General features: G+C 33.5%; 2 protein-coding genes across 2 annotated transcripts in view; both read right to left on the bottom strand.

Annotated features, from left to right (window-relative positions):
• Positions 1–19,954, bottom strand: part of LOC124637644 (calmodulin-A-like) — a 176,030-nt gene that overhangs the window by 116,060 nt on the left and 40,016 nt on the right. The gene's annotated exons all lie outside the window — the stretch shown is intronic.
• On the bottom strand, positions 10,093–11,661 carry LOC124637645. The gene is made up of 3 exons (XM_047174256.1): positions 11,566–11,661; positions 11,130–11,252; positions 10,093–10,473 (listed from the first exon to the last, which is right to left on the bottom strand). The coding sequence occupies exons 1-3, from the start codon at positions 11,574–11,576 to the stop codon at positions 10,143–10,145; spliced, it is 465 nt and encodes a 154-aa protein (XP_047030212.1). The 5' UTR covers positions 11,577–11,661; the 3' UTR covers positions 10,093–10,142.

Genomic DNA, 19,954 nt, shown 5'->3' with positions numbered 1-19,954 from the left:
TTGAGCTTAGGTTACAAAGTTATAAGTTGTATAAGAAAGGGATGAAGTTGACGACATTTTGATCTTTTACTTTAGTTTTCTTTGGATAGTGTCTTTGGTTTTTTTTTTAGATTTTTAGCCTGACATGTTTCGCTTCAAAAGGTAATCAAACAATAATTCGTGTTATACCCAATATTTTCAATTTTTATAGCCAATCTTAAAAGATATAATTTTTATCTAACACTGCCTTCTGACCGCGGTTTAACCCGCATTTCAAGGGCACTACTTTCCGCACATGGATAAACAGATATTACTGTAAAGTTTAATCAAAATCAATCGAGTAGTTTTTGCGTGAAATAAGTACAAACATCCACACAATCTTTAGTAAGATAGTAAGATTAACGACCCATTTTCCTTTGCAATAAGTTTGAAACTTGCATCGTTAACTTATATGCTATGAAATCAACGGTTTACGGTTAATCCGGTTTCCAATAGTATTAAGGTCACCATTCATTACACAGAATTACGAACGTTACCCGTTTCCATTGATTAAAGTTGCAGTCTGTGATTCTGGTCAAGGGGCTTACACAAGAAGCTGTATCGTTATTAAAGCAATGATTTGCATATCATACAAATGATATATGAAAAAATATAAGCACTATAGTAATTATTATATTAACAAATCAGTTGGTCAAAAACATTACCCTCCTTCTTTGGCAGTCGGGTAAAAAGAAGAGGAGTATTTTAGTTCATCTCGGCCTCAAAAAAATCCACCTCATCGCTGTTGTTGGAGAAATTTTTCAAAGAAGCTGATACATTGCCGCCACGATGTATAGCAGACTCCTTTAACTGTAGCTTGAAACCTGACCCTGTTCACAGCATACTTATCAAGTAAAAGTTCTTTTAAACATGTACCTATATGTTGTTACATGTTGTGCCCAACAAAGTACATAATTGTGACTAAATTATCTATATACCAACAACCTGTATACATTACGGTACGCAATAAAGAATTGAAAATTCTTAACGACCCCTAAACGACCCCATCGTGAACTTTTAAAATATTCATCTCCGTCCGTTGTCAATACATTTTAAAAGGCAAAATATATCGCCTCTGTCAAGAGCAAACACATTTAAATTCATTAATATCTGAATACACTCAATGCTAAGTATTCTGTAAAATCAAGCAACAGAAATACTACGCTATGAATAATTATTCGGAATCAGAGAGCTTTTCATTATTTTATGTTTAAAATTGATCTCTCAATTAAAGTTTCATTGTTTTGCACACAACAACGAAATATTCCTCACTTTATACGTATTTACGCGTCCACCCACGATTTCACCCGTGTCATGTGAGAACTACTCCACACACCCAGACAAAAAATAATCTTACTCGATAAATGGACTATTTAACACAATTTTTTTTACTCTCTCGAGTAGCTACTTAAATAAACGCATTGAAGCAATCAAACAAACGTACATATTTTATAATATTAGTATAGTCTCTTGTAGTTTTTATTTATTTTGACAATATTGTTTACACATAATTGAAACCAACACAGCATAACCAGTTTCTATCAAAATCAATACGAAACTAAACGAACAGACACAATAACTGCTCAAAATTGCAAAAACCTTCAAAATGACATCGATAGGATATCGACAAAAACAAACATAACACATCTAAGATTTTATTATCTTCGGCAAACAATTGTGAGCGACTCTTGGCAGACAGCCAGGAGCGAAGGTCAGTGGACACACTGATGAATAAAATGAAGAGCTTATGAGCCGACAAATATTGTCAAATTTTAACTGGATAATTTCGCAAACTTTATGTAAAAAAAAATAGATCATTTCGTTAACATATTAACACTAAAACTAAAAGACGTTATAAAACTCCTCATCGCTGTCGACTTCATCCTTATAAATTACCTCTTTGTCCAGGATAGCAGACAGCCTTTGGTCGCGCGAAGTATCCGCCGAGTAATTTTTATCGATTGATACAATAATGATATCTGCTGCAGTAATTGAGTAATTATGTATTTATGACACGTATTAACACACGACAAAGAAAAGTAGTAGCGCCCTAGTGGGTTAGCTTCCAGGTCAGTCAAGTACCAATGTGACTAGTTAGATGTACTTTCTAAGTATATCTTGGATACTAAAAACAATAACTGAGTAAGTACCTAAATATAAAAGAAAATATCTTTAGGAACCTTAAGCTGTAAGTCAATGACCTCTGCAACTAGAATTAAGCAAATTACAGTCAAGTATTATTACTGCATTCTTATAAATAAGGTTCTAATACTATGCGTTATTCATATCCGTGTGTCCCAAATCCGTCAGTCCGTGGCACTCGCTCATAAAGACGGATATCACGACAGCTCCAATACTCGGCCGGATATACGAATTATCCGTCTTACCGCCCATATATCCGGTTCAATTTGATATATTTTTAGACCTCACCCGCATTTTACGTAAAAGGGCACACGATGTGATTGCTACTGAAATCGAATATACGGGCTATTTTTGCTACTCAATGCATTGAAAACGTATACGGAATGTTTAATCAGGATTACAAACGAAAATATGTTGCAAACGAATGTTGAATGACTCAATATTATTGTCTTTTTACAAATCAGATTGCTTAGATTCTAACATAACAACTAACTCTAACATACAAGCACAAAAATGAATTTGTTAGTTTGCTTGTTTATTGCGTTTTGACACTAAAACGACTGAAAAAGAAAATGAAATGGTTGGCATGGAGATGCAGGCGACACCATGGGAATGTAGATGGGCTTAGTTTTACCTGAGGGTGAGACCTACTTCCCTCAGACATAAACGTAGGAAAAGTCGCGAGAGAAATCAAGTATAATACCTACCTTTATTTTATTTTATTTATTTATTTTATTACATAGGAACAGCAAACAGCCAGAATATACAATATACAGCAGAAATAAAAACATGCATAATTAAAATTAACAATATTCGGGCCCACAACACTGTTCACAAATAAACAAAAGTATATAAAACATAAAAATACGCTAGGATAACTTACACTAGGTACAAATTAACTTTAGAAGGTACTTAATTATACTTATCTCTCCATATACTTAAATACTAAAACATCTAGACATGTGAAAACTAAGCTCAGCGGGCAATATCTAGCTAGAGGAAAGTTCCTTAAGAATAAGTCCCTTGAACCTATTGAGTGAGCATGCAAAGATGTCTATATGTTCAAAGGACCTATTGTAGGAGTCAACCATTCTGCGGATGGGTGAACGTAAGCCAGAGTTTGAGTGACTAACACCCACTGCGAATAGTGTTCTTGCTCGAACCCTGCGTCTGTGAATTGTTCTGGGGGACAGCATAACACAGCATATTAGATAACTCGATGCAGTCGAATTTATTATTCATCATCCTCCGAGCCTTTTTCCCAATCATGTTGGGGTCGGCTTCCAGTCTAACCGGATTCAGCTGAGTACCAGTGCTTTACAAGAAGCGACTGCCTATCTGACCTCCTCAACCCAGTTACCCGGGCAACCCGATACCCCTTGGTTAGACTGGTGTCAGACTTACTGGCTTCTGACTACCCGTAACGACTGCCAAGGATGTTCAATGACAGCCGGGACCTACAGTTTAACGTGCCATCCGAAACACAGCCAATGGTGTCTAAGATATACTTAGAAAGTACATACAGACTTAGAAAAGTTGCATTGGTACTTGCCTGACCTGGGATCGAACCCGCGCCCTCATACTTGAGAGATTGGTCCTTTACCCACTAGGCCACCAGGACTTTTTCAATTCATTATTATATGTAATAAAGTCGAATTTATAGTTATAAGTATGTTTCTAGGTTTACTTATACGTAACAAGATAAATCATAATCCAATAGTACGTAACAGATGTGTTTACTTCTGGCGATTTCATGAATAATTCGAGCTATGTTAGCGAATGTTCGCAAGACAAATAACATGATTATAGACAATGGCTGGTTACTGGTCAGCTCTTGCTTGTAAGTTATAATCCTTACAAATATTAATGAATCCTGGAAGTTATGCGTGAATATTTCAATGTGGAAACAGTTTACCCTATACTTGTGGCACTAATGCAGTAGTATTTGGTCATAATTTTTAGATTACCAGCTTAAGACACATAAAGCCTTTAAACAAGATCTACTAATACTAATTAAACTGAACTGATACTGAAACTAATCAAATACGCAATCAGACACGAAAGCTATTTGCTGGAACAGTATAATAGACACCTCGTGAAAGGGCAAATTAACAATTTTGTTAATCTTCACCTTAATAATTCACCTCTTATTAGAATTCTTTAAAACTTAAATATAAGTAAACTTAGTTTCTAAATAAGCAAAAGTAGGTATACCTACTTCAAATCAGCGTCAAATAGAAAACCATTTTAAAATCGTCACTGAGATAGTAACAGTTTACATAGGAGGTAAACCTTAGGGACCTCAAACGCTTCGACAAAACAATATTTGCTGTAACTCCCATTGTCCTTCGGGACAATCGTTTTCATATCTCTTTGGTAAGCGATGTCCCATAAACTTTCATCCCTAACGTGACGCGATTTGAACCGCGATATTATTAGATCCCACATGAATGTCACGTCATATCGCTAAGTGGTTTTCGCTTAAATAGAATGAAGGCTTCATTGCAGTAATTGTGAATTAATTTAATACCCGCACTTGTCACGGTGGATTAGCCTGATGGACACTATATAGGTTGGTCCGAAAAGTGGCTACAATAAACAGATATTTGCAAAATAAAACAATGACAAAAAAACAACACTTTACTTAACAATAGAATATGTACAAACATATTCTAAAATAAAATTCTGTTTTATTTATTCTGCAAAATCTTGATTCCTCAATGCTTTATGATCATCATAATACACGAAGCCCCGATGTTCGGCGATTTTTGTGGTCTTCTAGGTACATTTTAATTAAAAACCCGTACTAGTTATACTAATATCAATCGGTAATCCACACGGAACGGATACCATTTATAAAGAAACCAGTGACCCATCCATCAATTGACCGCAATCGCTACAGCTTTACCACTCCGATCTATAAGCGGTAAGGCCGTATACAGAAAGATAGCCCATAGCAGGCGACAATCTTACAGCTTTTATTGGAGCTGGTTCTTTCTTTTATTATCAGTGCCTATTGAAGCATCATAAAACAAATATAAATGTTACCAGAATGGACTAATGCCCATAAACGCTGGTAGATCAGCGACATATTTTGTTATCTGCCTAGCCTTTTCTCAACTATGTTGGGGTCTGCTTGCAGTCTAACCTGATGCAGCTGGGTATCAGTGTTTTACAAGGAGCGACTGCCTACCTGACCTCCTCAGCCCAGTTAACCGGGCCGTATTCTGTATTTAGCTGTATAGCTGTTACGTTAAACTGTAAGCCGGTGTAATATAACATGCATTCCAACTTCAGTGTGGCTTGCATAACTGTGATCAAAAGCTTAAGAAGTTATTTTGATACCAGTTTTGAGTTTGTGTATAATGTTTTTCAAATTAAGATGGCAGTTAAATATTATGCTTTTTAATGTATAAGATTATGAATCTTATGTAACTTTACTGATGCTAAACAAGTTATTAGCGTGTTAAAAATCTACGAAGGATATTATGGAATTTTGTTTTTAAACGGTTTTCAATGCTTTCAAAATTATTATTAAACAAATTGTTACATATTTGTGAAGACATTATAAAACATACATCACTATTTATCTTCACGCCAAACTTACTACTGACCTAACAAACACAGCAACATATTGTATAAACAACCCATATACTACCTAACTCTAATAGTGCACTGCAGTGTACACACACACACACATACACACACACACCCTAACACACATACATACACTCACACAGACAGACGGTCAGCACTTAATCTAAATAACAAAGGACTCGACAAAAGAGCAACTGACTTGCATTCCTTTGCTTTAACTAAAAGAGTTTTCGCTTATAAAGTGCTAACATTTGTTACGGAGCACATAAAGTCATATAGAGAAAATAGTTTGGAGTTATTTTGTCAAAATTATGTGTAAAGTTAGACTTACGTAGAGTTACTTTACGTTTTGCCAAATTATTAAAATGCTTATGACCAAAGTATCTTTTGGCAAGATAAAGTTTCTTACAGCATTATATAATTATTCTTACCAATATTATGAATGCAAAAGTACCTGTATCTGTCTAACTTTCGAAAATTACTGAACCAATTCAAATAAAACTGTCTCATCTGGGCACAGTACAGAGTCTAAAAAGGGACACAGGCTACATTTTATCCAGCTGCTAAAAGTCATTACTTCGGGATGCAAGTGAAACCGCGGGCAATAGCTACAATAGAATAAATTATTTCGTTAACCAGTAAAACCTCTTCCTGAAGAACACGAGTATGTAACGAGTGCCAAACAAAAAGTAATTCTAAAAGTATTCAAATAAGATTCATTTTACAACATTATGACATGCAAATACTCATAGCGTGGGAAGTTACGAGTAATGGCTGCAATAAATAATCTCACAAACAAGGTCTTCTAAAAATAAAAACAAATCTTAACCTAACAAGGAATTATTGCTCATATTTTCTAACCCCCGTAATTGGCTTGACTTAAAAATAAATTGGAGGGAGATTTTCCGAGATGTGTGCACTATGTATGGTAAGATTGTATGAGTAAGTTGTCCGATTCTAAATAATCAAATATTCATGTTTTTTTTTTAATGACGATTATATTATTCCTGTACAGAAATCGAAAACTGAATCGCATCTCTTTTGTTTGTTTTTTATCACATCTTGTAAACAGTCTCTTTGGAAAAGTCGTATTTATTGGTGTAAGATTCAATATTCAGAATAAAAAAGGAAAGAAAGAAGAGAAGAAAGAAAAAGAGATTTATTAATACATATAACAAAGACAAATACAGTAGTAATAAAAAAAAACTGCCGAGTGGGTCCAGTTCAACATAATGGTAGACAGCCAGTGCCTGATGCTAGTTTTCAACTAGACCTAAGGGGAGTTACAAATTACGTATATTTTTTTTTCTTTGTAGATACACAAAACTATATCTATACTACAGTATAATGAAGAAGAAAAAAAACTGTTTGTAATGGATAAATTAAAAAAACTACTGGACCGATTTTAGATTTCGATTCGTTCAATGTTGAAAAGCTACACTCTTCCTGAGTGACATAGACTATATTTTATTTCGGTACGGGCAGTTCCCACGGATGGGACCGCGGGAAAACGGCTAGTTGTGTATATACAAATGTATATGTGAGTGTAGAAGGCAGCAAAAAATATTGCTTGTGCCAATCCAATCCCATTTTCTGCGAGACGAGATTACGACTATACGTAAATGTCAAATTTGACGCGTATTTTCTGATTTGCGGGACCAAATTATGTTTGTAGCGTAAGATTGATTGCATGAATCCTTATATAATATATTTAGTTTGAACATAAAAGTATATAATAATATGTTCCAAAAATAATATTCAATTATCTTTTCATATCTCCAAAACTTCTTCCCTTGTATCCTAAGGACGGTTATATCTAATTTAAGCCCGTTAAAATAAATACGTTAGGTACCTCATATTTATAACCATTGACCAAAATAAAGTGCTAGAAGACTATATATACTTACCTACTCACCTTTTCTTCAAAAAGTTCAAAAAATTTAATTTTTCATCTAAATAAAACTATTCAGAATTATCTACTTAGTTCCAAATGAAACTAACTAGTCCGAACAAGATAATAAAATCATTTAATCAAACGAAGTGCTAACGAGGTCAAACACAGTCCAGTGTTAGTTATACCTATTAATTTAGGTCATATATGTATGTGTCAAGGTTAAGGTAATAAAATCATGTATTTAATACTGGACTCTTTGGCCATCATTCTCGTCTATCAAGTATTGCTTGCAATGCAAATATGTATTAATAGTTTAATATCACATATTCCCCTCTCAACAAACAATTAAGGAAGTTATTATTTTTATGATTCTGAAAACCCGAATATGTCTGAAAAGTGACTGACTTGACACTTATACAAAACAGTTGGGTTTCGAATTAAGCCGTTGTCAATTTATTATAACGAGAACCTTGACACCGTGTCGTGTTTTAGTGACGGTGAGTTGCACCATTTAAGTAGGGTCCGTTCAGATAGACCGGGTCGGAGAGCATCGGCGCGCATTTTTCTTTTCACACAGACCGGAGCGGATCAGCTGCGAGAGCATTAAAGAGCATGCAAACGGAGCCAAACGTCAAGAAAAAATACACGATCGGAGCCGGTCGGTTCCTCTTACTATTTCACACCGAGCGCATTCGAGCATTCTCAATGACAAAAGCAGTGCGCATGCAAAAATTAACCTTACTTCAAATACTAAGTACTCAATTTTCAACGTGTTAAGAATTTGCTCTGCTCTCCGACCCGGCCTATCTGAACGGACCCTAACAATTACTACCATACTTTAGTTAGCTGTCAAATCGCCAATTCAACCAATCGGTGGTAATTTCACTGTTGGTTATGGTTTGTTTATCATTATACATAGTTAAACCTTACACCTTAAATCACAGAAGAATAAAAAAGAATCTACGGCCTATAAACGACAAGAAATAATTTTAAGAAAACAGCTTACTAAAATCAATTTACTCCCACTAACTTAAGGAAAATTTTTACACGACAGATTACTTAAGAAAAAATACAGTACCTACATAAAACCTGCTTCTACTCAGTATGCAAATCTTAAACACGAGTAAAGCAGGGCGGCAGACTATAGCTAACAAAAGCAAACAACACAGATTGTTCCTAACATAATCTTTATTATTATTTTTACGAGGAGAGGAAAAATACAAGATCATTTAGATTAACTTTCAGCTGGCTACCTGATTAACATAATGCGAGGAATCTTGAATAAATTTGGCTGAAATTATACTAAGATGGGAAGCTAATGAATTCTCTAATGTAATTTTTTGAAGGAACAACAGAAATGTGTTGTACACGTAATTTTATCTTACTCATGAATACTTACATATATTGTCGAAAAGCGAATGAATGCCGTTTTGCAGTTTTTGAGTAAATTACGAATAGAATGACAGACGCGATTAAAGAATTTATATTTCACAACATACGAAATAAAGAACGTTGGCAGAAAAAGAAAGTTAATTTAACCCTACAGGTTTCCAGGGTCCACGTAGAATTTTATCAAGGATTATATACCTTCAAAGTATCAAGAAGTGCGATCCGCATAACGACCCAATTAGTTTCAGATAACGAAGAATGACCTTTTAAAGGTACCCGGTATATCTGGGTACTACTTGAAGAGACTTGGTTTTTGATGCCACTAATAGTTTGAAAAAACCCTACTTATAAAATAGTATAAAATAGGTAAAGATAAGTATTTACCTAGCTCTTATAAATAGTAACTACTTACCAATGAATTTCGAAATATCTTTGGTGTTCCAAACTGAGCAAAGTTCATGATAAAAATGCCAAAAATGTTGAGCTGGGATGATGTTACAAAATAAATAGTAATTTCCGGTAGGTAATAATAGTAATAAGGAAAAGATTTAGCTTAATTGATAACAGGAGTTTAATGATTCATTTAATTGGCCTTTATCCATTTAAGATATAAATAATTATAATGTCTAATCACAGTAAATCTATTTTTATTGAATTATTGAGGTAATCTTCCATAGATTAACGTAATAAAAATACTGTGATAAAATACGATAAAAAAATATTACTTCAGTATTATTTAGCGCATTTATCGAGAAAGTACATTTTCTCAAGTCTGTACAAGTTACTATTTACCCGGGGGTGTGTAGAAGTTCCCACAGGACGCGGTTGAAACCGCTAGTAGAAAGTAGTTAAGTAAATCGAATGTACTACCTAATGTTAGTTAGAGGTTCTATAGAGTGAGTTGCTCAATTTAACTACGAGTACATGTAACCATAACCAACACATAAGAAAGAAAGAAAGCCATAAAATAGCCGCCCGTTTTTCGGATCGGCTATTTCACAGCTCAAAATTATTTGGTTATACCACTATCAGAGTTTGAAATAAAAAAAATATTATATACAGCAGTTGATGATTAATTTATTTAGTCAACAGTTACAATATATTAACAGTCCCGAGTTTCTTCAGTAACTCCATCAGACACAGTCATAGTGCATTTGAAATGTTGTTCAACCATCTCTGGCGCAGAGCTCCTGTCAGCCGTCACATCCCTTCCCCAAATATCAGCAATAACATGAAGACCTTTACCACTTTGAGACGTGACAGAATACCTGATGAAATTGGTCCCAAGGCCAGTGACGGAGGAAACATAAGCCCCCTGAGGTGTGCCTTGCTCCTTGAACGATACAGCGTTAGCAATGTATTTCGAACTCATAATGGGAGTTATTGTTACTGTAGTCGCATGACCTGGTCGTGGTCCCGCACGGGCTAGGGTACTGAAAAGAACATACATTTAAGTATTAATCTGTACTTATATGTATTATAAAGAGGAAAACTTTGTTTGTTTGTTTGGTTGTAGGTAATGGATAAACTCAAAAACTACTGGACCGATTTTAAATATTCTTTCACCATCAGAAAGCTATATTATCTGTGAGTAACATAGGCTATATTTTATCCCGGTGCGGGCAGTAGATCCCACGGGACGCAGGTGAAACCGCGGGAAAATGGCTAGTCCATTATAAAATGCGCAATTATACTGAAGAATTTGTTTGCGTGTCTCAAGAACTACCGGAACTATTTAAAAAATCTTTTAGTGTTAGATAGTTTACTAATTAAGGAAGGCTTTTAATCTGACTGCACATAATCGTTCCCACTGACTGATAAATTATGCTCACTGAGGATAACTTAGCTTCCCAACAGTGAAATATTTTTTCAAATATCAAATACAATTGATTGGATTTGAAATCGGTCAATAGTTTCCAAGTCATTCATATCAAACTACAAAAACAATCAAATAGTTGCTCTTTATAGTAAGTAGGTATATACATTAGTATTATATTATATTAGTATTACATATATATTAGTATTACATAGTATACATATATTATATAGGTATAAAGGCTAAGAAGATGATAACAGTCAGGCTACTCACCGAAAAAACTCATGATCTCCCGGTTCAGCAACTCCCACGGTTGTGGGAATGTTAGATGGCAATGCTGCGCCGAGGCTCACTGGCACTACTGCCAACAGCGCGAAGAGAACTAAAGTTTTCATGCTGAAAAGTTTTTTTTATATTTAAAGTTTATGTATATGGAATGTTCTTCGACCATAAGAAAAAACAAGGTCGTATTCAGACTCAAGAATCTCGGCTCTTATTTTATTAGTTTTCATATCAAACATAATTTTAGTAGTATCTAATAATTTCGCATAATAGAGAAGAGAAAAAAACATTACTTAAAAACAGAAGGTCTATTCATTTAGTCAATCAGTATCCAATTTGTCTACGGAAAAAATACCTAGCATTTTAATAATTTTATCATGAGGTATATACTTGATCATACATAAAAAAAATATAATTAGGTACTTACATTATTGCCATTGCACAAGCTGTCGTCTTCAATATACTAATAATATTAACTTTCCACTCCTTAGGTCAGGATTTAAATAGTACGAATTTACACAACAATAAGATAGTGAGCATAGATTAACTATTACTAGTATCATCGTTTAGATAAGACACCGGTATTTTTCCCAAACAAGGATATGATTCAACGGCTAATAAATCAGTACTCTTCGAACGTCAAAAACAAAAGACAGCCCCCAAAACGCCCACCCTTCAACACTTCCTATATATCCTATGTATTGCTGGGAAGAAATGGAGCAACAAACTCCCCAGCAACACATGTCTGTTTATTAGGTAATCTATGTATCCTATCCTACCGATTCACCTTGAAAATGTTAGTCATTTCTTTCATAGCAGGTGTTATAATACCTACTTCTCATTAATAGAAACTAGTTGTACCCTACGGTTTCATTCACGTCCTAGGAGAACCACTTGACTTTCTGCAGGCGGATACAAAGCAGCCTTTGTCGTTTTTTAGACTCTGGGCCTATCTATCTACCATTTTTAATTTAAATCAGTTCTGAAGTTTTGGCTTGTAAGAGAGACAAACAGAGTTTCTTTAACATTTATAAGATTTAGTAAAGATCATTACTTTTGCTTAAATTGACAAACATTTGTACAGAAGGTCCAATCAATATTATCTGTACCATCTTAGGTGATGATCAGAATTTTGATACTCCACAAATAACTATTAGGTTACCTATATTTAAAATAATACCGTAATAGTAACCAAATAACAAAAAAGGGTACAACGGGGCTCTGTCACGGATAGACATCCGTAAATTAAATTGGAATGAAAAGTATCAGATTAGGTTTTACTGACAAATATAATAAGATTTACTTTGATTAAACATTTGATATTCATCAATCATCATCATCATGACATGTGAAAAAATAATGAATGACATCAAGCCCTGTTATCAAATCATTTTATTTTATCTCTTCCTTATTATTAAGTTATTGTCAATTTGTAACTGATTTTGAAATAAAAAATTGTACAGAAAAAAAAAATGAGTAAAACCAATCTCTTCCTTATATCTCCCGTAAATATATGTCGGAGATAGTCAATAGTACGGTCACTGAACGAGACGCAAGCGCGCCCTCTGGCGGCGTTTCGGGTGAAACAACATTTTGGCGCGCTTGGCGGAGTCGTGGCGGTCAGCGTGGCGTCCGCGGAGCTCAGTCTTAGCGCAGTCTCGGTTGAGTCTTGGTTCAGTGTTCGTTGGAGTCGTCGCATTACTGCCCTACGTCACGTCTAGTGTACCTAATGTTATTGCCTAGCGTTGTAGTACCGTTGTAGATCCAAATGTAAAGTGTCTTGTGAACTTAAATTGTAACGGTTCTTCTAACCTAACAGACAGACATGTGTTGCTGGGGAGTTTGTTCCGCCACTTCTCCCCAGCGAAAACACATAGGAAGTGGTGAAGGGCGGGCGTTTTGGGGGCTGTCTTTTGTTCTGACAAATTTGAATAAACGTTTGACTTTTGAGTTCTTTTTGAGTTATCTCTTTGCTCGATTACCCTACCTGATGTCGGACGATAGTGCCATCCTGATGATGTGTTCGCTCCGACATATATTATCTTGTCAAACAAGTTTAAACATGAAATTAGTTTTTGACATCTTCTACACCTGCAATTATTATATAACAAAGATAAATACTTATCTCTGCCGTATTCGATTAAGATTATAGAGGTTTTATAGAAAAGTTTTGCCCAAAAATAAAAAGAAGTGGAAACATATAGGTAATAAAAATAACAATAACACCATTATCATCATCTCTTGAGTCTTTTCCTAATGTTGGGGTCGGCTTCCAGTCTAACCGAATTCAGCCGAGTACCAGTGCTTTACAAGAAGCGACTGCTTATCTAACCTCCTCAATAAAAATAACATTCAACACAAATCAAAACAGAAATAGCCCTCTTCGATAGTCAAGGGATCTGATTTTCCCTCCAGACTTCCCTCAAAGTATTCTTTGTCCCACAATGACGTCACTATTTCTCTCCAGTCCCATAAAACAACCAATTTGCGTACTAAAGTGGTAACTCTTCAAAGAACTTGGGACCTTAAGACTACTTTCACAGAGTTGCTTTTAGCGTGATGATGAGATGGTAAGGCGGTTCTGAGAAATGCAACGTTTGAATGCAACATTTGTTCGGTCATAAATCAGAGGTTGGTTCGGAATATTGAAGTGACTGTTTAAGGGTATTGAAAGAAATAGTTTTTAATGCAATTTGTATGGAATATCTAAAAGGTGCTCGTGACTAGTAATATTTTAAAGCTAAGCGAAACATACCTACACAGATTTTTTAGGCATAATAATTGAGAACACCTATAAATAAAAAATACAACCAATTTTATACTAAAATATGAAACTATAAAATTACACACTAATTAAACATGGTCGGTAATATCAAATTAAAATTAATTATTAAACATTATTATTTTCAGTTTTCCGAAACTGAACAGAAAATAATTGTTAGCGGTGCTATGAAAACAGATAAATCATTAAATGTCAACGATACATGAAATATTGCATTTATAAATTATTTCCGAAGGTATTTTAATTAACATTTTATTTAATTAAAGTTCAGATTTTAAATAAAGTGACATTTTGTAAGGGTTTTGTAACAAAATGTCATGCAACCATCTTTGGATATAACATACTGATGTAATAATGATATTTAATGTAAGTTGCTTGTGGCATTTATTCGACATAATAATTTATTTGACTCTATGAGTCTCAAAATACGAGTATGACTTAGTTTGAGAGTCAGTGTGTTAACTTGTATTATGCAGCTGTACAATCATCTTAAATTCTAAGTTTATATTACCGTCATTATGTCGTTGTACCTACTTAAAAAAAATATATTATTATATTATTTATACATTTGTATTTGTAATTTCTCATCTCTAACTAACTCAGTTTGGTTGTTTGAATATTTAATTAAGTAAGAAATTAAATCCGTAAATATTTCATCACAATCACTCTAGTCCAATCATTCTCAAAAAACAATCACAAAGAGTTATTTCTACACGTTTTCTAATATTGGCGTGGATTTCATCGCATACAAATCAAACCCAAATTGAAATTGAAATGTAACACTCAAAAAATGAGCTTTTCAAATCGAATTGATTTACTTGTCCTCCACTTCAAATCTAGAAGTACCATTGAACTCATTTTTCGTTTTAAACATTCAATTTTAATAAATAAAATTCATCTGAATTTAGATTCAAAACGAATGTTTATTTATTTATCTGAAGTTATTCGTCAATCATCTTTAAAAATGTTGAGTATTTTCAAAATACACAGCTTTCCATTTTGAAGTATTTCACAAATATTTTAATAGTAACGCAATTATTTAAGATTAAATCAAAAACTTTCAAATTATTATTTTACTCAAATAACTCATTTACTTCTAGTTCAAAGAACGTTCTTTGATTTATCTAATAATTTTAAAAGTTAATTTCAGTTTATATGGTTAACGTATTAAAACCCGATCAATCCAGATGATTGACGAATAACTTCAGATAAATAAATAAACATTCGTTTTGAATCTAAATTCAGATATTTGTCAAAAAAACCTCTTTACATTATTCTTATCCTAATTGATTGAGCAATTTAACACAATATTACCATTATATACAAATTAAAACCAATCAATTTTCCAATTTGTGATATAAATAGGTAAGGTTCACACAATCGGTTACGCACAACCTCATAATTACTTATATCAACCTTTAAATACCAACTTTCTAAAAATAAAATTAACATTCAGTAACAACACGCTAACTTACCAACGCCTACTTATTTTTGGAAGCTATAAAACGCGAACAATTTTTCAGTTAGAAAAGACATTAAGAATAACCGTACAATGCAAATATTATAGTCGCCCGATAGTTTGTTTGAGCTGATAAAGCAGTAGGAAGATGAATGGTAGTACGCACGTCACACAGATTTAGATTGACAAATATATTGCAAAAATCGATAACTCAACAGATTTTCTAGATCTTAAAATGTGTATAAGTGATTTCAATTGAATTCTTTTTGAGTATTTACAATGCGTTATAAATCTAAAACTAATTTTGTAACAATTACATCTACTATCTAAAATGGAATAATAATAATAATTACAAAATGGTATCAATTGGAATCAAGATGTTCGTAAAAAAAAGTTGTCGACCATCGGATCAACTGTGGGTCGACCGTTTAATCTGCAGTGAGCAGGTAACTCTAAACCGTCATTAATCGTTCAAGTCAGTAACGAGCATAACTTTCTACACCACGTTGCCAAGATAACGGTAACATCACGTAACGTTACCTGTTGTTACCACAAATTGTGGTGACAAAAGTACCGAGTAAAGGTACCGAGTTATAACATTTTAATACCGCTATACTTTTAGGAAATGTTATGTTATCTCGTGAAGAACTAACTAACCTGCACGCTCACTAGTTACTACCAAAGTTCTTCTTTCTCGATTTAAACGTAGACTAGCTTCAGTCAGTGATTTAGCCTATAGATTTTATCGATAAATATGCAGTCAATAAATAATACTGAAAGCATATCTTCGTCGTTTTTTTCAATTCACCGTCATGGTTTTGAGATTAGCGCGTTCAAACAAACAAATTATTCAGATTTATAGTATTAGTATAGATATTATGTAAGAGATATTCTATATTCCAATGCTCCGAGTATTAAAATTTTGTGGACCTGACCTATGTTACTGCCTACTACCGTAGTTTAAGGACTTTTAAAAATAATTAGCAAAGTAATTAAAAATAACTTGGTGACCAGGCAGATATTTTATATAATAAAATATTATAACAACAAAAATATAATATTTTTGAAATCCTCACTCGTATAATATCCGATAGCTATTTGCGCGTGACCTTTTCACAAAGAGATTGAGGTTGGATTTTATTCTAACTAGATGTGGCTGAAAATAAACATATGTTGCAAAACATGTTACGCGTTGTTATAATTGTATGATTGATAAAAATAGAAGGCTCATGTAGGTTTGTATGAAATAAAATATTTTTAGATTCTATGTAGGTACCAAACAGTTATATAAACGTACATTGGTGAAAGAGAAAATTGTCTATTGAAAAAATAAAAATAAAAAAATAACTAACCCTATATCATATTGCTGATATAAAAAGGTTCGTTTGTATATTACTCGTTACAGTTCAAATTTTTCCGTTTTCTATACTTATGTAATAAATAAAGAATAAACATTTTTTTTGTTTATTTCTTTTATACAAAGAAAGGCTTCGAAACTATTAACCTACTACCGATTCGAAAAAATCTTTCACTGTTGTAAAGCTACCCTCTTCTCGAGTAACAAAGGCTATACAAGGTGTTGATTTGCATTTGTGCCATACGTCAGGAGGAGGACATAAAATACGTAAATAATCGATTGGAATTACAGTAGACGGGAAATGGCTAATATGCACTGCTTTTTTTGTCATTGTAATGTCGTAGTATTTCAGAAGTAATCCAATTTTATGAATGAAATTTATGAATAATCGTTGCGTATGCTTTGTGTTTGCGTTTGTGTGAGGGTGCAGCACGGTTTTAAGGCCAGTAACACACGCGCCAAGTTTAAATACGGCTAGATGACATTGACGGAATTCCGAAAAAAATATTTTAAAAAAATTACGTACCAATTTTTTTTGTTGATTTGGGTCGAGAATCATTAGCATAATTACGTCCTTGACTATGGCACGGATGCAAATCAACAGCTTGTATTTTATAGGTTAAATGTTAAACCGTGTGAAATCGTGTAGTTTATTCTACATTTATTAAATTGAATTTCTATTTATTTTTTCTACTATAACCGCGCACTTTGCCATACTATTCAGTTTCCTGGCGTCACGTGCGACGAACGTGTTTCAAAAAGTTGAAAAATTTACAGTGCAGTCACAGTTTAAATGCTGTTAGTGAAACTTTTGCACACATTTAGTTCTGACAGATTTATTTAGAACTTAACTGCCACTGTCATAAAGTTCTTTTTTGCACTTACTGGAAAATCAAAGGTTTATCCAAAGTTCGAAAGTGCTTTCAAAAGGTCACGTTTGCTTCGAAATATTTTATTTTATTTGTTGATAGAAAGTTACGGCATTTTTAGTTCACAATCTGTGTTTTGAAAGGACCTGAGGGATTTTTCAGTTCTGCACAATAGTTTATATTTTCTTGACTATTATTGGCTGTAAACTTTACAATCGCGACGTCCATTTTTTGAGTTCCGTACTCAAGCGGGACCCCAAGAAATCTCTTTCCGTCTGTCCATGTTGGTCTGTAGTTAGATAGATGACATTTTCACAGATATTCAAATATAATTATTGCTACAATTACAAAATATTCTAAAAACTATAGTGTTGAATTTTTAAACTTAGCCAAAATATGCGCAAAATAAATCAAAAGCTATTTCGTTTTATTTCTGCTTCATTAGCTGATTCTCTTTGCTAACTAAAGACCTCTTTCACTAGGAAAAAGCTCGATTGGATACTATTAATCACTGTCAAGCTAACTCAAGGAAAATTGGCGATTCAGACCTTTCATTTCTTATCCATTTTGAACTTTTAATGGCATTTATAAAACTAAAAAGAAATCATGAAACTGTTAGGTAAATATTTTTACTAATGTAGCATTTCTCATTATTATAAACACAGTTGTAATTGAATAAAAATACTTATTCATTCATTAATTTTCATTTCAGACATAGTCCATAATAAATCGAATACAAAACATTGAAATTAAATCATACACTAAAATAAAATATACTTGTTCATCTTCATAACACATATTTACTTTTTTCAACAAACACAGCTACCTAATTACTCTCTGAAGAAAGAAATACCGTCCATTTCCATCGCCCCACAATTACTTTCCCACAAAAGAAAAAATGCTACTTCATTCTCAACAAAGCCTCAACTTGATAAAACAACAGCCTATATTTACCCGACCACAATAAAAATACGAATAAAAACCTTCTTTTCACATCCACTGGCCGTTCTATTTACAAATAAAAAACGGCCCAAGGTTTACAACCAGCAATGAATAAGGAACTCGAAGATTGTCAGTTACGTCATTGCACGGTGGCATTTCTAAGCAAGACAGTAAAATTAAGGTCTAAGGAAGAATTCGATTAGAGCCTAGAGGGGGGGGAGGGTTAAATGTCACTGGGTCAAGGGTCAGAGTTCAGTTCTTGTTATTATACATTCCTGGTTGCAAGGAATATTTTGCAATGCAGGGAAATTGAGAATGGTTTGGAAATGCACCTGCTATGCTGATCAAAGCTAGGAAGCTATAGGATTATATGTATAAACTTTTCAAAATTCGGTTTGTTAAATTTTTTGGATCAATATTTATGACGTATTGTTTGGTATGTCATTATATTGATAAAAAAAATCTGATGTAAGATAGCTGTTTAATCTATTAAATAACGTTATTTAAAACCTGAAAGTTAGTATCAGATAGTATCATTACGTGAATCTGACATAAAGATGTTCTAAAATGGCAATATGACTGTGTTATACTCAAAACCTTTCATATGCCGTTGCTACGGCCGATTTAATCTGTGTTTATTTAACTAAACCGCAATTATGTAACTTACACTGTGGTCAAATAAATTCACGGTTAGAAAAAAATCGTAACAAAAAACCGTACTTAAAAAAAAAGGTCTCATAATATTTGTTAACACAAATTGCCATAAATTAAAAGATTGTTAAATATAGCTTTGGACCAACAATTAAGTATAATTTTCTCTTGTAATTAACGCTTATTGGCTTATTGTAGGCTTCGCGTAACGAAAGGTCGTGCTCAATTTAAAAGTTGATTTATGTCTGACGTAAATTTTCTCGTGGTCATAACCAATTTAGGCGAGGTCTGAGTGATGACGTTTAGCGGAGCGGGGAGTGAGCTAATTAACATGCCTTTTAAACTGCATACAGAAAATGTTTAACTGTTATGTATAGTCCAGTTTTCGTATCAAATAGTTCAAGGTAAAATACTAGCATTACACTTTTAAAAAACATGCCTCGAAAAAAAGTCTGCACTTCCAAACTGACTATTCACATATAGACACATTCAATCCGCGAACAGTGTCGCCTTGCCTTATTACGCAGTTTGTTTTTTTATGGTTTTGTTCAAGTAACGGTTGTTAAGCATGCGTAGGTAATAAATTTACTTTAAACCGACTTCTTAAAAAAGGAGGTTGTCAATTCATATACTTTCAAGCAATTTATTGTTGGCAATAATCACAAGTTATTTGATGAATATTAACTTAAATTGATTGCTGTATCTATCAACTTACATCAAAGAACTTTGCATCTAATAATATAAATTGCCATACGC

Source organism: Helicoverpa zea, chromosome 16 (genome assembly GCF_022581195.2).
Source record: "Helicoverpa zea isolate HzStark_Cry1AcR chromosome 16, ilHelZeax1.1, whole genome shotgun sequence".
In the NCBI taxonomy this organism is placed as follows: Eukaryota; Metazoa; Arthropoda; class Insecta; order Lepidoptera; family Noctuidae; genus Helicoverpa; species Helicoverpa zea.
This window is presented reverse-complemented; position numbering and strand designations above follow the sequence as displayed.

Coding starts and splice junctions, on each gene's coding strand:
- LOC124637645 (XM_047174256.1), bottom strand. Junction 10,474..11,129: donor GGAGATCATGAGTTTTTTCG/GTGAGTAGCCTG, acceptor TGTTCTTTTCAG/TACCCTAGCCCGTGCGGGAC.